Source organism: Haliotis rubra, unplaced genomic scaffold (assembly GCF_003918875.1).
Source record: "Haliotis rubra isolate DU_JTF1 unplaced genomic scaffold, ASM391887v1 Scf488, whole genome shotgun sequence".
Lineage (NCBI taxonomy): Eukaryota > Metazoa > Mollusca > Gastropoda > Lepetellida > Haliotidae > Haliotis > Haliotis rubra.
The window spans coordinates 233,651-255,954 of record NW_025767177.1 but is presented as its reverse complement, the minus strand read 5'-3'; the positions used below and the strand labels follow the sequence as shown (position 1 = coordinate 255,954).

General features: G+C 42.9%; 1 protein-coding gene across 1 annotated transcript; it reads left to right on the top strand.

Moving 5' to 3' along the window:
- Positions 1-12,371: 12,371 nt before the first annotated feature.
- LOC124291247 (polysialoglycoprotein-like) lies at positions 12,372-15,505 on the top strand. The gene is made up of 3 exons (XM_046728188.1): positions 12,372-12,421; positions 14,043-14,901; positions 14,945-15,505. Exons 1-3 carry the CDS (start codon positions 12,372-12,374, stop codon positions 15,503-15,505), a joined length of 1,470 nt encoding a protein of 489 aa, XP_046584144.1.
- The last annotated feature ends 6,799 nt before the right edge of the window (positions 15,506-22,304 follow it).

Below are 22,304 nucleotides of genomic sequence, written 5' to 3'. Positions count from 1 at the left end.
AGGAATTAGATGCCATTCATCTGCAGCTGACAAAGAATCCTGTTCCATGTCATGTGTCTTTTAACAGTCTAATATGCCAAAAAGTGATCTATCGTTTCAGGTTTTTCACACTGGTGTATCCCATTGGTCAACCAAGATAGCACACCTGGCAACTAATTGCATGATGTCCGCCATTAGTTAGCCAATAATGAGCTACCAATCAAGGTTTGGGCGGTTAATACTTTGAAGGAAGGACGTTGTTTTTACAGAGAGATTTTACGACAGGGTGTATTCAGTATAGATTAGTAAATCTACATACATAAACACTACCTTTTGACAAATCCGCTGTGCAGGATAAAAGCAATTAATCAATCAGCGTGTTAGCGGTTAATCCTTTGATCAATGTTTGTTTTGAAACTCAGCTGATAATTCCTCTTGCTGCACTTCCATGAGCATATTACATAAGATGTAATACATTTGCCACATCGGACCTAAATTTATAATGATGAGTATTTACTCCAGACACAAGCAATGCCAAATGGGAACCTTTGTCGGGTAATCTGAGTGGTGTTATCACTAATTATACCTGTTATAAATTCATTAACTGACCATCAAGTGAATGATGACAAATAACATGTGTAGATTTACCACCAAACAAGGGTTACAGCAAGAGAGTGGTAATCGCTGTATTGCATGCAAGTTTGATTGCCTGAAAAAAAACCTTATGGGCCGACACTGTTTTGAGGATACGAACGGATCGAACTTCATTGTTACATAAGAAATATATATAAGCATTTGCTGTGTACTTATTTAGAAACTGTATATACCTAAGTACCTTAGCAAAATTTCAGATTTTTTTAGCAATAGCAAAGTGGGATTGTTTAGCTTATGGATTCAAATATATCAAATGTGTGTTTTTGATATCGTAGCATACGTAATAGACATCATATTTTTACATGATTAAATATTGAGGTAAAAAACACAGAAATAGGATCAAATTGGATCAGTCACTATACCATCCAAACATTTGAAAATCTGAAAAAGCCTACACTGCTGGGATACTTTATTACAATCAGACAAGAACTGTAGGGGATATTTTCAAATAACGGCATCTGATGGGCATCCACCCTTCCTAATGTCCCACTGATTAGGTTGAAGAAATTCTGCCAAGGTGGACAGTAGCCAAGTCCCCGTGTCCGTCACGGTCGAGGGAGCAGGGGCTGACCAGTTTGCAACTAGTTTTCGTAATTAGACTGTTGGCTGGAAACATTAATCGCTCTGGATCAGTGGCCCTTTAAGTGAGAAATGTCTCCCTAGTTCTCAGCCGACAGTGAGACGTACCAAGGTATGCGGATAAAGACGTCTATCGGTGTTATTACTGGTATTAACTCAACTTGTTCCAAGAGTACTTCGTTACCATGGAAACCTTATCCCAGTTGCCTGATCAAATAAACCACGACAAATGACGGACTTAGCTTCCGAGCTACGCTTTTCAAACTTGGGTCAAATCTCCGATAATAAGCCAAACGCCACTAATTAAAACAAACAATTGAAAAGTGGCGCGCTCGAAGCCCCTTCACACTTTCCCCCTATCGTCAACGTCTGACGTCACGGATGAAGAATTCTATACAATATCGGGGAGCAGACGACAAATATCAGTTAAGGAATTACTTTCACTATTTTCCTGTTTATGGTTCAAGATCTAATGATGACAGAAAGCATGCTCATATCCGCCCTTTTCATCGAAAGACGCTTCAAAAGATTGTAGATAGCCTCCAAATAATAAGAGTTGTTTATACCGCGGGACGCTGCTGCCAGAGCCGAATTCAAAATGGCGGCGGAAGATGTCTGCAGCAGACGAGACGGAAGAGGATATGAACAATGTCTCATATTTCCTGTGAGTGTCAGAACAGCCTTCAGTCGAAGCCAAATAGATTCGGAATCGTCAAGGACAGTTGGAAGCTCGTCCTATTCGCATCCTTAGTGACATTCAAATAATATGACGTGCATGCGTCGTATAACCTTTTGTATAATGTAGTTTTGCTAATAAACCAAACCACTAGTCTGTTCCCACATGTACTCATTAAGTGTATCGCTGTTATCAGTATGAAATATTCAACAACCTTGTTCCGAAATTTATTTCAAAGGAATGAGTTTAATTTATTTTGCAATCATACAAACAACATGCCCATCACATTTGAACTTCAATACAAAGCACCGTGATGGTATTGAGCCGAAATTATAATATGACAATGTTTTCATGAAGATTAACAACACGTGCGATTTGTTTTAAAATTCCCGTGTCATTTTCCCAATGGACAGAAATCGTTAACATGAATAGTGTGAAAACTTAAACCCAATGATGAAATATAATTTCGGGCTTTCAGAAACATTACGGGGTTTTTTCTGTACGAATACTAAGAGTGAGTGAGTTATATCCCGATGTTTCGTAACTGTGGCACTGGATATGCCGGTTTCCTGAGATTTTTATACAGCTACAGGTGGTACAGTGTTGCTTAAATAATTCAATAACGATAACGTAAGCCTGTAATATATATTTCCATTGGCCAGAGAATGAGTTATTTATTAGGGCATTATAAAGCAACATGCTATAAACATATATTAACACATGGAAGCACATTTTAGTGTGTGAAGAACATTCCTAATGGAAACTGCGCACGCATATTAGTGTGTGAAGAACATTCCTAATGGAAACTGCGCACGCATATTAGTGTGTGAAGAACATTCCTAATGGAAACTGCGCACTCATTTTAATGTGTGAAGAACATTCCTAATGGAAACTGCGCACGCATATTAGTGTGTGAAGAACACTTCAAATGGAAACTGCGCACGCATATTAATGTGTGAAGAACATTTCAAATGGAAACTGCGCACTCATTTTAGTGTGTGAAGAACATTCGTAATGGAAACTGCGCACGCATATTAGTGTGTGAAGAACACTTCAAATGGAAACTGCGCACGCATATTATGTAATGTGAAGAACATTTCAAATGGAAACTGCGCACTCATTTTAGTGTGTGAAGAACATTCGTAATGGAAACTGCGCACGCATATTAGTGTGTGAAGAACATTTCAAATGGAAACTGCGCACGCATATTAATGTGTGAAGAACATTTCAAATGGAAACTGCGCACGCATATAAATGAGTGAAGAACTTTTCAAATGGAAACTGCGTACGCATATTAGTGAGTGAAGAACATTCCTAATGGAAACTGCGCACGCATATAAATTAATGAAGAACATTTCAAATGGAAACTGCGCACACATATAAATGAGTGGAGAACATTTCAAATGGAAACTGCGCACGCATATAAATGAGTGGAGAACATTTCAAATGGAAACTACGCACGCATATAAATGAGTGAAGAACTTTTCAAATGGAAACTGCGCACGCATATAAATGAGTGAAGAACATTTCAAATGGAAACTGCGCACGCAAGAACATATAAATATTAGTGGAGAACATTTCAAATGGAAACTACGCACGCATATAAATGAGTGAAGAACATTTCAAATGGAAACTGCGCACGCATATAAATGAGTGAAGAACTTTTCAAATGGAAACTGCGTACGCATATTAGTGAGTGAAGAACATTCCTAATGGAAACTGCGCACGCATATAAATTAATGAAGAACATTTCAAATGGAAACTGCGCACACATATAAATGAGTGGAGAACATTTCAAATGGAAACTACGCACGCATATAAATGAGTGAAGTCGAACATTCCAAATGGAAACTGTGACAGCCGTTCATCAAACACTTTCCGATTGACGGATTAATTGGGGCTTGCTTTATTTGCATGAAACTTACTTAATAATCCCCGTGACATCATGCCACATGTTGGGTCTGCAATGTTTAACGTGAAATAGGACAGTGAATATTTGCCGAGTTGGACAAAATTGAAACACCACAGAAAGTCGGCGCGACATTGAAGTCAAAACTGGCGGATATAGCGCTATCCTGTACACATTAGTGACAAGAAAAAAGAGAAACAACATGTTTTCCGGTATTGCCGATTGTCAAGGTCAAGTGTATAAATATGAAGTTGATTGAAAAATTAACAGGTGAGCTTTGCAGCAAATAAACAAATCACATCACGGGAAATAAATTAAACTTCAAAGATAATGGTATGCAAAAGCAGTAAAACGTTTCATTCCTATTAGGGAAAACCGACTTCCCGTAGGACAAGATGTTGGAGGTCTAGCACACGTTGACATATGGTAGTTCCCCTGTCCTGACATACCGGTCATCTCGGTCAGTATTTTAGCCTGAGAAAGGTATCTACCTAAGTGTAGTTGCAGCATGACACTCATGGGCTAGCACTATACATTTAGAGTGAGTGAGTGAGTTTTGTTTTGCTCCACAGGACACACACACATGTCGCTATATACGTTAAATAATCTTGACGTGGAACCCCATCTCACGTCAGTCGCACTTGAAGACTGACAAGACATTCATGTAAACAAACCTTCCAACTCAGGTTACATCGGCCTGGACTTCGGCACATGTAAACCGCGTGACATCCATCATGTTGAATAAAGCTGACTGTTTTCTGGTTACTGTTAAATATGTTTGATATTTTAGGTAATATAAGATATAAACAAAGGAATTCAAATTATCGTAAGCGTTTACTAAACAATACGTTTTTCTATATGGTATTTTGGGTAGTTTAAAATTGTAACGTGAGTGAGTGAGTTAAGTTTTACGCCGCACTCAGCAATATTCCAGTTATATGGCGGCGGCCTGTAAATAATCGAGTCTGGACCAGACTATCCAGTGATCAACAGCATGAGCATCGATCTACGCAATTGGGAACCGATGACATGTGTCAACGATGACATGTCAAGAAAGTCAGCGAGCCTAACCACCCGGTCCCGTTAGTTGCCTCTTAAGACAAGCATGGGTTACTGAAGATCAGTTCTAACCCGGATCTTCACGGGTAAATTTGTAACGTTGTTAAGGAGGGTTAACTTAGCGCATACCATGACCTATACCATGCCATCTCAACTTGTCGTCACATACCACAATACCACATAGTATACGTCTGTGTTTACTTTAACCGCCTCATCTCTTATGGAATCCCCTTTGTCGTAGTCTGTCAACAATGATGAGCAATGTCACCACGACATGCAATTCGCATGATCGATTTTGGCCCCAAAGAGGAACAGTGTGGATCTTACTGGCATAAAGACCCTATGTTTACGGCCGGAAGGTGACATGCATGCTGGGAAAATAGCACGAAAACCACTTTACTTCAATTATCAAATTATCGTTACATCACGCGAGACTTCTACTGGAACTAACAGTGCATGGAGAACAAATCCGGTTGAAGTGAGGTCACTTCCGGTCTCAACAAATGAACATAAAGTGAGACGGTATAAGCTAATGCAATAGTCGATAGCCCTGGACCAGACTTGGAAGGTCTTGCCGCTAGTTTACCTCGCCGGGAAGTGTTTGTGAAACAGGAGATGCAGAGGCCGCCTCGGTCGTGGGTTGTCAGGCAACAGATAAACAGCTTTTTAAATGTAGAATTCAAAATCTACCGACGCAAATTGTGTTATTACTTAGCTGAGCAGGTTACCTATTGATCCATGTTGGACGCAAATGATGAGTGTTGCCCGCGTTCACTGAGAACCAGCGTTGTGCAGCCATATACATGTGGGATATATTAGGTGTATCATGTTTCATACGTATTGAATATTCCCCATAGACTAGATATGTAGATATCAGTGATGTGCTTCATATTATATTCATTCAAGTTAACCTTTACTTCCTACAAACTAAAATCAATTATGTGTCCCGATCAAATACGTTTCAGAATTCATGGCGCGATTGAAATATATATTGAATTCAATGCCTCCTTACGATTCCCGAAACGCCTTCAATGACAGTATGTATACCATAACATGGCCATCTGGTAACATTTTCTGTACATTTCCATTTTGTTCTCGAATAAATGCTATTGAAAGAGATTGTATATCTCCTAACCATATACCAATACACATAAACTAATAAATTGTACAAAATCCCGTAACATTTATGTTATGTTTAATTCATCACAAAGTGATCTGTTGCATCATTGAAGCAAATACGTATAACGTCCAGAGAATATCCCAGTCCTCTAGAATATCCCAATCGCCTCAAAAATCTCAATTCTCCAGAGTATTCCAAACAATTAGAATATCCCAATTCCTAGAATATCTCAATCATGTAGAATACCTTAATCCTATAGAATATCCCAATTCCTTAAAATATCATCTAGAATATCCTAATCTTCTAGAATATCCTAATCCTCTAGAATACCCTAATCCTCTGAATATCCTAATCCTCTGGAATAGCCTCTAGAATACAATAATCCTCTAGAATATCCTAATCCTCAAGAATATCATTATCCTCTAGAATATCATATCCAAACAAAACCAAGGATGGGAGACAACAACGTACAACTCTTTATTTGTCAGATTTAATTTACAAAATATGGTTGTTCTCAAATCAACGCAGTCATGTTAAAAATTACAGAAATAGTATCGGTTATAATTTATTATCGGTTTAACACCGCACAGATGTTTGGCGTTTGTCAGGGCAGTGCACTGAACCCCCTTTTTCCATATTTATAAGAGTTGGCTGACTTAATATAACATTCATATTAACCGGATATTCAGTCACATCATGATTTAAATTCATTTCTTTTGCTACTTGAAAATGACTAGGTTCTAATGTTGGATAATGTAACAGATCTACAGATTCCTCAAATCCCCACAGGAATATTGGAATGAATATAAATAGTGTTAATGCAGATAAAAGTAAGATTGTTTTTCAAAATGGAAGATATACAGAATGTTAAATATTCTCATTGAATGTGTCACTTCTGACAGATATCTCTGCACAACCTTCTCGGGAACATACCTTGAGATAAGAAGGACTTTGATAGGACCTTTTTGTAACACAAGAAAGATTCATTCGTTTGGTAGTATAAGACGTTTATCAAGAGTTGATCCCTATTGCATACTGGTTGTAACTCAAGTCTGGAGAAGGTTGATCTATAAGACTGCCAGAGTGCAGACAGAAACACGCGTGTGGACCTTTTGGTTTACTTTTGTGTTTACAATGTCGATAAACATCATGTGTTGGCCAATATGCGGGTGTTATTGAGTATTTGAAGCACGGGAATATTTCATTTGAAACCTCCGGGGTAACACATGATGTTCATCTCCTAATTGTTCAACAGCTATTCGCAACGAAATGTACCAAAATGAACATACAGAAAATAAACATTTAAATTTTAGTTTTAATTGTTTTTGAGTCTGCAGATCCGATTCAAATTTGTCTCCATAAGAAACCTACGTTGTAACTGAGAATGTACTGCATGCAGTAGGCTGCACAGTTACTCCATCTGTGTAAGTCGATGGCCTACATCCAAAGAGAAATGGTCATATGGAATTCCAATCTTCAATTACCCGCAGGTTCCATAGACTTTTCACAAAACTATTACACATGGATCATACAACGACGTCGTAGGAGACCAGGGCCCCGTTCCTCAAAGCGATCGTAGCGCTACGACAGTCGTAACTCCCATACTTTAACATAGACTTACGACTGTCGTAGCGCTACGATCGCTTTGAGGAACGGGGCCCAGGCCGTGAATTTGATTTGTTGCATACTGACCTCGCAGAAAACCACAGCGAAACAACACGTGAAAAACGTGCAGCTCCTGGCATCAGGGACAACAACTAATGTGTTCTGTACATGAAAGGAAAAATGCCAGCACATTTCCAAATTATCGAATCTCTTCTTTTTATCTCTGGCTGTGTTACACAGAAGCTACGACTGCACGGTGAGACTTATCAGTGTGGTCGTCGAATCAAAGCCAGTGATTGCTGATGGCGCGCAACGTCCAGTCGAGGCTTTTTCAAAGAATACGATGCCAACCCTCGGGTTTCCGTTTGTAGTGGTGCATCCCTTTGTGAATCTGCTGGTGCATCTGGTCACCATCACACACAACAGTGTTGCTCCAAAGATGGTTGAATCAGCAGGTGTATGTTTTGGCCGACATCAGCTACTCGTTACAGGTCAATGTTGCTCCAAAGATGGTTTAATCTCCAGGTGTATATTGTGGTCAACATGCGATACTCGTTACAGGTCAATGTTGCTCCAAAGATAGTTGAATCTCCAGGTGTATATTGTGGCCAACATGCGCTACTCGTTACAGGTCAATGTTGCTCCAAAGATGGTTGAATCTGCATTTGTATATTGTGGCCAACATGCGATACTCGTGACAGATCAATGTCGCTCCAAAGATGGTTGCATCAGCAGGTGTATATATCTTGCAACTCGCATGCGCTACTTGCTGACTCGTTCTCCGATGATAGGCCCAGCAGAGAAACAGCTTGGGGATTATGTTATATTAACTCAAGCAAGCCCAAAACAGATTATGTGAATTTCGATTACGGACTAATAAAGTTGCTTAGAAGAATGTAGTCAATCGGTAAAGAAGCAAAAAATCACGCAAAAAGAAGAAAGTAGCGACGTTCAATTGAATAATATGAAGTTAGAGCAAACCAATTTACTTTCCCTTAGTAGTCGAAAAACTGTTCTTGTTTCAAACAAGCTTTCCATCCAGTTTTTACCCTGTAGCGTAATAGACGACAAGCGAGAGTATCTTCGGGGGACAAGGATTGACCTTCCTGCCAGCTCTGCAAGGAAACGCGGCCCCCACAGAAGGCGGGGACAGTAATTGGGAGTACGAAAAGAAAACATCTGAGTATTTTTTTAGATGTTGAGTCTGGGCTTCCCTAAATGGTAACTTGAGCCGTAAATTCACCAAGGCTGATTTAGTTAGTGTGAAGGTCAATGTAAACAGGGTTATAATTTGTGCAAACGGCAGACCCAGCATAGCCAAAGAGACATTTGATAGTACTATTAGTTCAGCTGGGATTAAATTACAAATGCATTTATGTCTCATTGTCCAATATTGGGAGCTGCTAATTTCTATCTTGCAGATGCCTAGATATGGACTGTTATTAAAATGAATAAACGTTTCATTATGAACTTTTTCTCTGTTGTATTAAAAGGGCATGGCGTTTTTAAACTATTAGTTGATCTATTTATCAATTATTATCCTTACACATCCTAACGTCAGCTAGCACCATCATTAGTTTCGTCGTCGTCGTCATCACCATCATCATCATCATTATCATCTTCTTCATCATCATCGTCGTCGTCGTCGTCGTCGTCATCATCATCATCATCATCATCTTCTTCTTCTTCTTCATCATCATCATCATCATCATCTTCTTCTTCGTCGTCGTCGTCATCGTCATCATCATCATCATCATCATCATCTTCTTCTTCTTCTTCTTCATCATCATCATCATCATCATCATCCTCTTCTTCTTCTTCTTCATCATCATCGTCGTCGTCGTCGTCGTCATCATCATCGTTGTCGTCATCATCATCATCGTTGTCGTTGTCGTCATCATCATCATATTATCATTATTATTATTATCATCACCATCGTTGCGTCATCATCATCATCATCATCTCTGTCGTCACGTTTGTTGTCTTATGCATAGCCTTTATCATTACACACTTACTACTTATGAATTCCGCGCCGGGAATATGCGGACTTATGGGTATGGAGTATACTGCAACCAAGTTGTGGTTTACATAAGGAAGTGTTAGCTCCTGGTGCAGTAGCGTGGACGCAACTAAATACCTTCTGACATAAACTCGAATCAATCAATAGGTACTTTTCCACTTTAGATTGATGTTGATTACAAAGTGGGTCTTGGGGGCATAACGTGATATCCCCACTCCACTGCTGTGTAAAGGTTCAATTTAAAGGGAATGGATAGGCAAGACAGGGGAAGCTCCATTCAGCGGTGTATCGAGTGCTTTGTGCTTTAAAACGCACGGTCATCAGCATTGGGTAGGAAGTGATGCCAGACTATCTGAGTTCTATCAACAAACATTTTAGTAGATGGGCTTACACATACGATACGAATAACTTGGTGTAAATCACTTTAGTGACCAGCCTTTGTGCTTAAAACATTTCCTATGCCAGATTCATATGACGACGTAAAACAAACGTGGCCTTCATCCTGCTAAGTGAGTGAGTGAGTGAGTTTGGTTTTGAGCCGCTTTTTAGCAATATTCCAGCAATATCACGGCGGGGGACACCAGAAATGGGCTTCACACATTGTACCCATGTGTGGAAACGAACCCGGTTCTTCGGTGTGACGAGCGAACGCTTTAACCACTAGGCTACCCCTCCGCGCCTCATCTTACTAAGGATGTTGTTTTATAATACTGTTTTATCGAAAGCCTATTGGTGCACGTAATATCTCCTCTCCAGTTGGCTGATACTAATACCACAGGTAATGACGTGCCATCTAGACTATCCCGGGAATCGAACCTCCGCCCCTAACGGACTAAGAAAGCACAACATTATTCAGAATAGGTCGACAACTGGTTCATGACCGAACGTGTAAAGTACAACGTTATTGAGGATTGGTTTATGTCTGGTTCACATCCGAATATGGAAAACACAACACTATTCGGGATAGGTTTGCGCCTAGTTCAAATCCGAATGTGGACGAAACGATACCATTCAGGGTTATCATGCTCTAATGTCATCTGAGACCTTAATTCCAATAACACTCCAAACGGAGTCATCCAGAAACAGAGGATACCATGTTATTGATACATCCACAGGTTTTATTTTAAAATAAATTGTCCTTTTGTGTGAGTGAGTGAGTTTAGTTTTACGCCGCACTCAGCAATATTCCAGTTATATGGCGGCGGTCTGTAAATAATCGAGTCTGGACCAGACAATCCAGTGATCAATGGCATGAACATCGATCTGCGCAATTGGGCACCGATGATATGTGTCAACCAAGTCAGCGAAACTGACCACCCGATTCCGTTAGTCGCCTCTTACGACAAGCATAGTCGCCTTTTATGGCAAGCACATGGGTTGCTGAAGACCTATTCTACCCCCTGATCTTCACGGGTCTGTCCTTTGGTAAATAAGTAGGGTACGTTACCATAAGTATGATTTCATGTCACATTTAAGTTTGGCAGGGTATGTTTAATCAAGGCCTCTTAAGCCCAGATAAATATAGACGGTGATCACAGCCTCACTAAGACGTTTACAATGTCTTCTTGTTGCTGCAATGGTTTGATACATAGGGGTAAAGGGAGACAACCATCCGTCACACCTGACACGGTCAGTGCCATTATCCCCGTGTCGCAGACACCTACATCTACACGTGACTGTGATGTATGGCTCGCTTCTAGACGGGTGGAGGAGACATGCTGGCATCTTCTCAACTTGCAACTGCGAAAGGTTATCTCTTAAGACTACGACCTTTCATCATCAGTGCTGGTATTAATAGCGACAGCTGAGACGAGTTTTCACTGGGAGCTTGCAATAGCGGAATTAGTGGTTTCACTGTTGACGTCACTTGATTAAACCTAACGAGTGAGTGAGTGTGGTTTTATGCCGCTTTTAGAAATATTCCAGCAATATCAACGTCGGTGGACACCAGAAATGGGCTTCACGCATTGTGCCTATGTGGGGAATCGAACCCGGGTCTTCGGCCGACGACCGGACGCTTTAACCACTGGGCTACCCCATCGCCTCTCAAGCCTAACAAACAATATCACACCAAATCCACCCACCGAAAGAAACACACCTTTCCCCTTTCATCAATTTATCTTCAATTAAAACAGTGGCCACTGAACTGTGGGGTGTTCACTAATGCTAACCACACACCACACGTTCACATCATCTCATTCGGAGTACAGGGGAACATTATCCTGTATATTCAGTGTTAAGCGCTGCCCTTACACCCTTGTTTGACTATAGTATTGTAGGCACTGGAACCTCCACCCGAAACGGTATAGAATCGGTTGTATTTATCCTAACACCAGCCAGTACGCTGGTCAACTTCTACCCCTTACCACACTGTTTGAGTAACGTTTCCAGCAGACTAGCCACCCTGCGTTCCACGGGTATACCTGCAGTATGCTGGTCAAATTCTACCCCTTACTACACCGTATGAGTAACGTCTCCAGCAGACTAACCCCCACCCCACCCCCAGCGTTCCACGGGTATACCTAACCCTGCAGAATGCTGGTAAACTCCTACCCCTAACCCTGCAGTACTACACTGTATGAGTAACGTCTCCAGCAGACTAACCTACCCCCACCCCACCCCATCCCACTCCACCCCCAGCGTTCCACGGGTATACCTAACCCTGCAGTAAGCTGGTCAACTCCTACCCCTTACTACACTGTATGAGTAACGTCTCCAGCAGACTAACAGCTGTATCCCCAACACGGCGGCGCTCAAGGCGTGCACGAGAATGGTAATGATGAACCGCAGTATGTCCGCCAGTTCGACAGCCTCTGTCAGGTATGTTTGTCTCGTTAACCCTGCCCATGGATGTCGTTGGGAGGCTAATGATTCTCCAATTTAGGCAAACTGTATCGAAGTGAGGTCTCGTTCCTCCCAGACGGACTCATCGATTTGTGTATTCATATGTGAGGTGCAACTATACGTAGGAATGGTTTTTCATTTAAATATTTCACAGTAACGATCACGTGCGATCCCCGGGGAAGACACACTATAACTATGACTTAAAACAACTGACTTCAGCTTCTTGTTCAGATCAATTTCAGGGAAAATACGCCTGAGATAACGCTTGAAAACTTACACAATCTTCATCTTAAAATAGAAGAAACAAAGTGTAGGTGCCCTTTACTGCTACGGAGTGGTAAGTAATATACAACGGTAAGAGTTCCAACTTGCGCACGTGTCATACGTGTCGCACGTGTTATAACTGGGGTAAGGTGCAACCTTCTACTCTTTTAAAACATTCTGGCGGTGTGCATCTGACAATAAATCTGTGTTGACAATCAACCAGTGAATGATAGATGGAGCAAGGGTAAACATGGATTATTCTCTCCGGAAAATGAATTGACATACAATCTCGAGTTCATCTGTTCAGATGACCTAGATGTTGGAAGCAACATCTAGGTATCAACAAGGTAGAATTTATCATGCACACGTAAACCGTAACGGAACCATTCTAACTTTAAACTTTCAAAATCATGGCACCTCGCGTCACCTGCACTGTTCTTGTAACATTGCAACTAACGTTTGTCCTCACCTGCTCCAAGGTCTGTATTGCACTGCCCAATACAACCGTGTGATACCACAGCCATTATTCATAACCGATATGTTATTCATCGGGCGACTATACCAGCCCACAGCAGAGTTATGGCAAAAGGTAGTGATCCTATCTAGGTATGATGTGATATGCTTTAAGTTGTACTGCAGGTATCTCGATAAAATATTTTATTCATTTGAAAAGCCATGGGTTATATGTACATATACAACACATAAAACCTTGGGTATGGCGAATACTGTATTAATGTATGAACCATACTGAGTCTAGCCATACTTTATACCAGCCATACCGTGCGATCTGAGACCTAAACATATTCTTCCATACATGACGCATATATAATATGTCATGTATTATGAAAAGTTATTGATATTGCTATTTGATAGAAGTTCACATTGATTGAGGAATGCCTGAAGCAGATTATCTTGCTATACTTTGCCGTCCTGGCGCGACCAGAATGCCTTGGAAGCAGCAGACAGGATGTGACGGGTCCAGATACAGTAAGCAGCACTTGGAAGCAGCAGTCAGGATGTGACGGGTCCAGATACAGTAAGCAGCACTTGGAAGCAGACTACCAGATGTCCAACTCAGCGGTGGCTGAGCGGGTAGACGGCTGGCATTGTTTGCTGGCGATTAGGTGCCTGACTCTGATGGTGTTGGTTCGAATCCCGGATGGAATGAAACCCGACAAAAGTACTAGAATCTGTACTTTACTGAGACATTGTAATCCCAAACATAATATATGTAACATTTGACCACTTTCTAAATGGCATTGTGTATTCATATTGGAAGCAGTTGTCAGGGTGTGATGGTCCAGATACAGTAAGCCGCACTTGGAAGCAGCAGATGGGCCCAGATACAGGAAGCCGCACTGTTGGAAGCCGCAGATGGGTCCAGATACTGTAAGCCGCACTTGGAAGCAGCAGATGGGCCCAGATACAGGAAGGAGCACTTGGAAGCAGCAGATGGGCCCAGATACTGTAAGCCGCACTTGGAAGCAGCAGATGGGCCCAGATACTGTAAGCCGCACTTGGAAGCAGCAGATGTGCCCAGATACAGGAAGGAGCAATTGGAAGCAGCAGATGGGTCCAGATACAGGAAAGAGCACTTGGAAGCAGCAGATGGGTCCAGATACAGTAAGCCGCACTTGGAAGCAGCAGATGGGCCCAGATACAGGAAGGAGCACTTGGAAGCAGCAGATGGGCCCAGATACAGGAAGGAGCACTTGGAAGCAGCAGATGGGCCCAGATACTGTAAGCCGCACTTGGAAGCAGCAGATGTGCCCAGATACAGGAAGGAGCAATTGGAAGCAGCAGATGGGTCCAGATACAGGAAGGAGCACTTGGAAGCAGCAGATGGGTCCAGATACAGTAAGCCGCACTTGGAAGCAGCAGATGGGTCCAGATACAGGAAGGAGCACTTGGAAGCAGCAGATGGGTCCAGATACAGGAAGGAGCACTTGGAAGCAGCAGATGGGCCCAGATACAGGAAGGAGCACTTGGAAGCAGCAGATGGGCCCAGATACTGTAAGCCGCACTTGGAAGCAGCAGATGGGCCCAGATACAGGAAAGAGCACTTGGAAGCAGCAGATACAGGAAAGAGCACTTGGAAGCAGCAGATGGGTCCAGGAAGGAGCACTTGGAAGCAGCAGATGGGTCCAGATACAGGAAAGAGCACTTGGAAGCAGCAGATGGGTCCAGATACAGTAAGCCAGCACTTTGGCAAGCAGCAGATGGGTCCAGATACAGGAAGCAGCAGATGGGTCCAGATACAGTAAGGAGCACTTGGAAGCAGCAGATGGGCCCAGATACTGTAAGCCGCACTTGGAAGCAGCAGATGGGCCCAGATACAGGAAAGAGCACTTGGAAGCAGCAGATGTGCCCAGATACAGGAAGGAGCAATTGGAAGCAGCAGATGGGTCCAGATACAGGAAAGAGCACTTGGAAGCAGCAGATGGGTCCAGATACAGTAAGCCGCACTTGGAAGCAGCAGATGGGTCCAGATACAGTAAGGAGCACTTGGAAGCAGCAGATGGGTCCAGATACAGTAAGCCGCACTTGGAAGCAGCAGATGGGTCCAGATACAGTAAGGAGCACTTGGAAGCCGCAGATGGGTCCAGATACTGTAAGCCGCACTTGGAAGCAGCAGATGGGTCCAGATACAGTAAGGAGCACTTGGAAGCAGCAGATGGGTCCAGATACAGCAAGGAGCACTTGGAAGCAGCACATGGGTCAAGATACAGTAAGGAGCACTTGGAAGCAGCAGATGGATCCAGGTACAGTAAGGGGCACTATGAAGCAGCAGATTGAAGTATTTGGAGGCAACAGATGGGTCCAGATACAGTAAGGAGCACTTGGAAGCAGCAGATGGATCAAGGTACAGTAAGGGGCACTATGAAGCAGCAGATGGAAACATTTGGAGGCAACAGATGGGTCAAGATACAGTAAGGAGCAATTGGAAGCAGCAGATGGATCCAGGTACAGTAAGGGGCACTATGAAGCAGCAGATGGAAGCATTTGGAGGCAACAGATGGGTCCAGATACAGTAAGCCGCACTTGAAGAGAGAAATGTAAGGTATATCGGGTGCAGATGAAGAGGAATGTACTTTAGTTTCTATATAACGGATAAAAAATTCTAGTAGTTTTTAGGGGTTGAGTCACATCAAGACTGAAGCAATTATGCTAACAAACTAGGTTCCTTACTCTGAAAATGAGGCTTTTTTTAATCCCTGACGGGAAAAGTGTAATCCCAGATACAACATTTGGTGGATTTGACCAGTTTCTTCACCATTGTGTTTTCACAGATAGTGAGGAGCAAGCAGTTGCAGTGATGATGATGTAACTGGTCCAGTTACGATGTGCACCTGGGATAATGTAGTGTTTTTTTCAGAAAGGACGTCTGAATAACGCTGGTTCTACAATCCTCCACATCATACCATCTGTCTTTCTAGCACAGGAAAATGTCTTGGGAGTTGAATATGATCACTTAAAGAGAAAAATACACACATGGATGCTACCACTGTTGGAGACAATAATCTTGATGAAATTAGTTATTAGTTGGCATTCGCATCATACATTTGTTTTATAGCGATTTCAGCGATTATTGTTTCAGGAGAGCTATTTGCAAACGTTTGTTTAATATCCAAGGATTTACATGTTTAATACTCATGGATACATTGAGGTCATTAAGTCGTCATTGGGTCGACAGCAATATAGCGTGACGCCTCATGGGTGGGTGGTGGTATTTTGGTTAAAATAAGGAATTTAAACTTTATTTCTCAGGCAAAATAATAACATACCAATATTTGCAGTTCAACAGATTGCCCTGGGCCAACCTTTCATGTTTCAAACAGCTGTTATTCAAAGTCATATGTTACACAAGCGAGCGGCTTTCGCAGTTGGAACTGACGGTGAGCACTATAAAGTGTATCGTTAAAAGCACTGTTATAAGACAAATGCATAAACTTCCTTTTCGTTTCATTTTGGTGACACCCCAGCATGATACTAATAACTCTATACGTCCAGGGGCTTTGACAGAGCGAAATCAGCAAAACGTGGGGCCCAAACAGTACTTCGCAGGGTGGTCAACTGTTGAGCACGTCTAGCTTACAGATGCGTTAAAAGTGTCCAGCAATCAATAATGATTCCACAATTTCACGTCTGCATAAAATGCCTATAATTTATAAATGCCCAATGCACTGTTAACAGTAAATGCCACTTGTAACGTGACATTTTATGATAAACATTGTGCTATTGTTATTATTTTGTTTGAATTTATATTTTTCCAGTATAGATTTAACTGACAAACTTACCTTGATTATTCTTTTGTAAACGAAAGGTGTCCGTTGGTGTTGTAACGCAAGCAAAATATATCCTCTTCTAAAATGAACTCCGTCTAAGAAAGTTTCACACACACTGCAACACAATTTTTTAAAACAACTGAAAAACTTTGTCAACTACTCCGAAACTAAAACGGGCATCGGTCCTACATACCATCCCAGTTGGCGCTATATCCACAAACAAACTATATATCGTGTTCCGTATCCAATTCCACTACTCTTTTTGCAATCACCCGTGTAAATGGCATGTCGCTATTCCCACTACAGGCAGCAGACGACACATTGAAACTAAATGACGTTACTACCTGGGCCTTCCACCTATCAAAGCCCAGTGCCGACAACCAATCACATTGTAGCTGCAGGTCACGTGGTAATGCAGAGCCAAAGGCTTCAAAGGTGTGTCCCACACAATCGCTATACACCATTTAATAAGGGTATTTCATTCCTCAAATATTAATTTGGACTACGATAAAACTGCCTAGAGAGACGAACGGTGGACCCATTTGCCCCTCTAGCGTGTGTGGAACAGAATGTTATTATGGAATGAGCCTGTCGCTCTGTCAGGGACAGTGTTGTGGTAAGAGAGCACTGGCGCCCGTGGAATTGCTGTTGTTCGACTCGTCTGCTGGCGTCCTTTGGTAGAATACAATTTTCTCATACTGATTGGACAGTCTTTTTTAGAGCAATATTGTTCTTTCTACCAATTATGCAGGGGTGATATATTCTTAACCACGACCATGTGGGGATATTTTGTAGCCTTCGCTCTATCTCACTGTCACCATCGATCGTGAACAGCTCACCTGTCACGTGATCTTCTTCCAACTGGGGACAGTTGTCGCAGACGACTTTACATCACAGAATTCGCCTTAAAATATCCGTTAATTTTTAAACATAATCTTAGCTCTTGACGAGTTCCTAATGTGTTCCTTTGTTCGTTGGCGTCGTCCTTAGAGATACGTGTGAGATAATTAGCCTGTGTTTGCTCAGCCAACAGTGATGCAATGTCACCGCTGTTTATGACTTGTCAGATGAGCCTATTAATAATGTATCATTAAATATAGATACTATCTATAGACACGGGAAAATCATTCAGAACGTTTGTGTCGACTGTACCAGCGTTTGTTCCCCATGAGAGGTATTATTGTTGTCATCAACTGCATCCAATTACCATCAATATTTCATCCAGAGTATAAAGCAGTTATTCTTACGTTGTTATGATCAATGGCATATTTAAAGTTGTTTAACAACGCCAGTGTGTTCCGCTTATGCTTCCCCGTGCATTGTGTCTCTGGGACAGCTTGTTTCAACGTGTTCGTTAGCAAAGATGCCACTGTTTCCACTACAGCCTGTCTGGAAATCCATAATAGTCGTTGAAAAGACATACTAAGCTCGCATATGAACGCAGCCCAATGGCAGATGGCAAAATCAATCTAATCATTCAGTAGTAAGGGGAAACTTATACAGCTCTTCTCCATGTCAATACACGAGTAAAGTACCGGTCTTATTAAATGGTCTCCCCTCAGTATCCGCATCTTTACCACGATTAAATGCTCGTCCGCCTCTTGATATACGAAATGCCGTTCGGTCTTGATATGAAATTCTCTTGATCTACGGAATTCCGTTTCGGGTGGTGTCCCGTCTGCATCTTGGTCTCGAGTCACATTTGTGTATCGATGCGCATACGAGATTATACGTCATTCGGTCTTGTCGATGCTCGTCCTCGTATATACGATGTTTATTTTCGGTCTGAAACTCTGATGAATGAATGATCCCCGTCCAGTGTCCAAGTCCCATTTCTCGTCGACTATAATTATTAGGTCTCTCCCCGTCTATACTTCACTTTGTCTGTCGGCCTCGTCTTTACCTCTCGTCTCCTTTCCTGTCATTATGAATGCGCATAAATATCTGTACGTCGATCTACCTCTGTGTCGTCTGGCCTCGTCCAACTTAGTAGACTGTCACTTTCGGTGCTACCTGAATCGTTGCTCCGAAACCTGTCCACTTCCAGTCCTGCTTCCGGTCGTGGATGCCTCTTTAAATCTCCATCGTCAGTACTTTTGCAGTCGCATTAATCGATACTACCTCTCGTGCTCTCCGATTTACGTCAGCTTTGATGACCAGATCTGTCGACTTTATCTATTATCGTCGTCCTCATCTCACTTGCGTCCACTTCCAGCGAAATCTCGTCTGCCTCAGATTTCTACCTCTAAATCTCCCCGATGAAATGCTCGTCTGCCTCTCAGTCTGTCCTTTTTATTTCGGTCTACCTTCTGAGTCTCCCTCGTCTCTACTTCCACCGGTCTGTCTCGTCGTCTACCTCTTTGTCGTCCGCCGGTCCACTACTCCATTGTTATGTCCTCGTCTCGCGTCACTTCGGTCTGTCGATGGTGCATATCAGTCTCTCCTGTTCACTTCCAGTCTGTCCTCGTTTACCCTGTAATATATACACGTCGCATTTCAGTCTTGTCGTCTCGTCTACCTCTCAATGCTCTTCCCGTCACTTTATTTTATTTATGTCTGACCTCGTCTACCCCTCATCTCTCCCCGGCCACTTCCAGGTCTATAAGTCTGACTCGTTCTAACCTCTTTGTCTAAATTCACTTCGGTCTGCTTATCGTTTGCACTTATCGCATATAGATGTAAAAGCTGCGGTCACCTCTCGTCTGCTCCAGTCCCCGTCCCCTTCCAGAGCTGTCCTCGTCTGCTTCTCGTCACTCCCCCGTCCACTCCTCCCTATTCTTCCCTCTTCCGTCGCTTCCCCCATGCCCCTCCATCATCATCCTCTCATATCCTACCCCAGTCCACCTTCCAGTCTTCCCTGTCGACTTCCGGCATTATTCCTCGTCCTACCTCTCAGTCTCTCACCGTCCCCTTCAGTCTGTTCCTCGTCTACCCTCATCTCCCCCGTCCGCTTCCAGTCTGTCCTCGTCCTACCTCTCAATCTCCCCGTCCACTTCCAGTCTGTCTCGTCTGCATAGTCTCGTCCACTCCTCCTACTTAAATCAATGAACGTCTTTGCCATCTGGCCCACATCATTAAGATGTTGACCAAGCTTAAAGTGTGAAAAAGTGATTCAAGTTTAATCCTTCTGCGAGCTAGCTGGAATAGTCCCATGCATCATTCATTTACCAAACTACACTCAAGAATGATGGGAATAATGGCTCCCTTACGTGACATGATGTTGTGTTCGTGACCTTATTTAATAAAAAAATACTAGTTTATGTCCAAGCTAATTTAAATACTGCATTTAGCCGTAATAGCTAAGAGATAAAAGGCTTGCGGCCGGATTGGGGCCGAGCCTGGTCGTGTGTCGCTCTTGGAAGCACAGAGTAAATAACTAATTGGCGCTGCAGACAGGGATAAGCTGGACGGCAACAAACAAAATACGATACTTTAATCGGAGCCATCTAGGTGACCAGTGGAGACGTCCTGCTCTCCATGTGCACCAGCCGATGACCAACGTTGTTTGCGGTTGCTTTTGACGTTTGTTGAACCAGCGACTAACAGGAAAGGATTGATACTACTGTTGGCCAGTAGATGTAGCCAGTGTTCCCAGTCGGCGCTATACGCTACTGCGATGGAAACTCATACATGAACTATAGGTGTGGACCATTCTGCAAACTCTCGTCTTCCTTCGTATCGGTTATGATGATAACCAATCACTGTTTCCCTTTTGCACCTGTATAGTTCTCGACTGATGTGTCGGAGACAGATGTGGCCCAGCTCGCCATGTCCACAAACAGTATGTTCCATAGGCTGATAGCACGATGAAAGTATATTGTGATGGGAGTCTTACCCTTCTAATGGACAATGAATGTTTCAATAGTCGTTTGATGCTTTTACTGGAGCAATATGCAGCTGTTGTCTAAGACAGCGATGACGTGGCTCTGAAGATTCCCGCACGGACAGACGCCCAACCTCCACGTATTGGATCCCAACACATCGCCACGACGAATGGCAGGATCACAACTTACTGTCATGATGGTTGGCTGGATCATAACACACCGCCATGACAACTGACTGCATCACAATACACCGCCATGACAACTGACTGCACTACAACACACTACCATCACAACTGACTGGATCGCAACACACCACCATGACGACTGACTGGATCACAACACACCACCATGACGACTGACCGGATTAAACACACCGCCATGACAACTGACTGGATCACAACACACCGCCATGACAACTGACTGGATGACAATACACCGCCATGACAACTCATTGGATCACAACACATTACCATGACGGGTGAGTGGATCATAACAAGCCACAACACAACAAACCACAATGACAACTGACTGGATCATAACACACCACCCTGACGACTGACTGGATCATAACACACTGCTATGACGGGTGACTGGATCACAACACACCGTCATGAAAACAGACTTGATTGCAACACACCACCATGACAACTGACTGGATCACAACACACCATCATGACGACTGACTGGATCATAACACACCGCCATGACAACTGACTGGATCACAACACACCGCCATGACAACTGACTGGATCACAACACACCACCATGACGACTGAGTGGATCACAACACACCACCATGACGACTGACTGGATCATAACACACCGCCATGACAACTGACTGGATCACAACACACCACCATGACAACTGACTGGATCACAACACACCATCCTGACAACATGACACACTGACTGGATCATGACACACCACCATGACACACTGACCGGATCTGGACATAACACACCACCATGACAACTGACTGGATCACAACACACCACCATGACAACTGACTGGATCACAACACACCACCATGACGACTGACTGGATCATAACACACCACCATGACAACTGACTGGATCACAACACACCACCATGACAACTGACTGGATCACAACACACCACCATGACAACTGACTGGATCACAACACACCACCATGACGACTGACTGGATCATAACACACCACCATGACAACTGACTGGATCACAACACACCACCATGACGACTGACTGGATCATAACACACCACCATGACAACTGACTGGATCACAACACACCGTCATGAAAACAGACTTGATCACACCACCATGACAACTGACTGGATCACAACACACCACCATGACGACTGACTGGATCACAACACACCACCATGACAACTGACTGGATCACAACACACAACCCTGACAACTGACTGGATCACAACACACCACCATGACAACTGACTGGATCACAACACACCACCATGACAACTGACTGGATCACAACACACC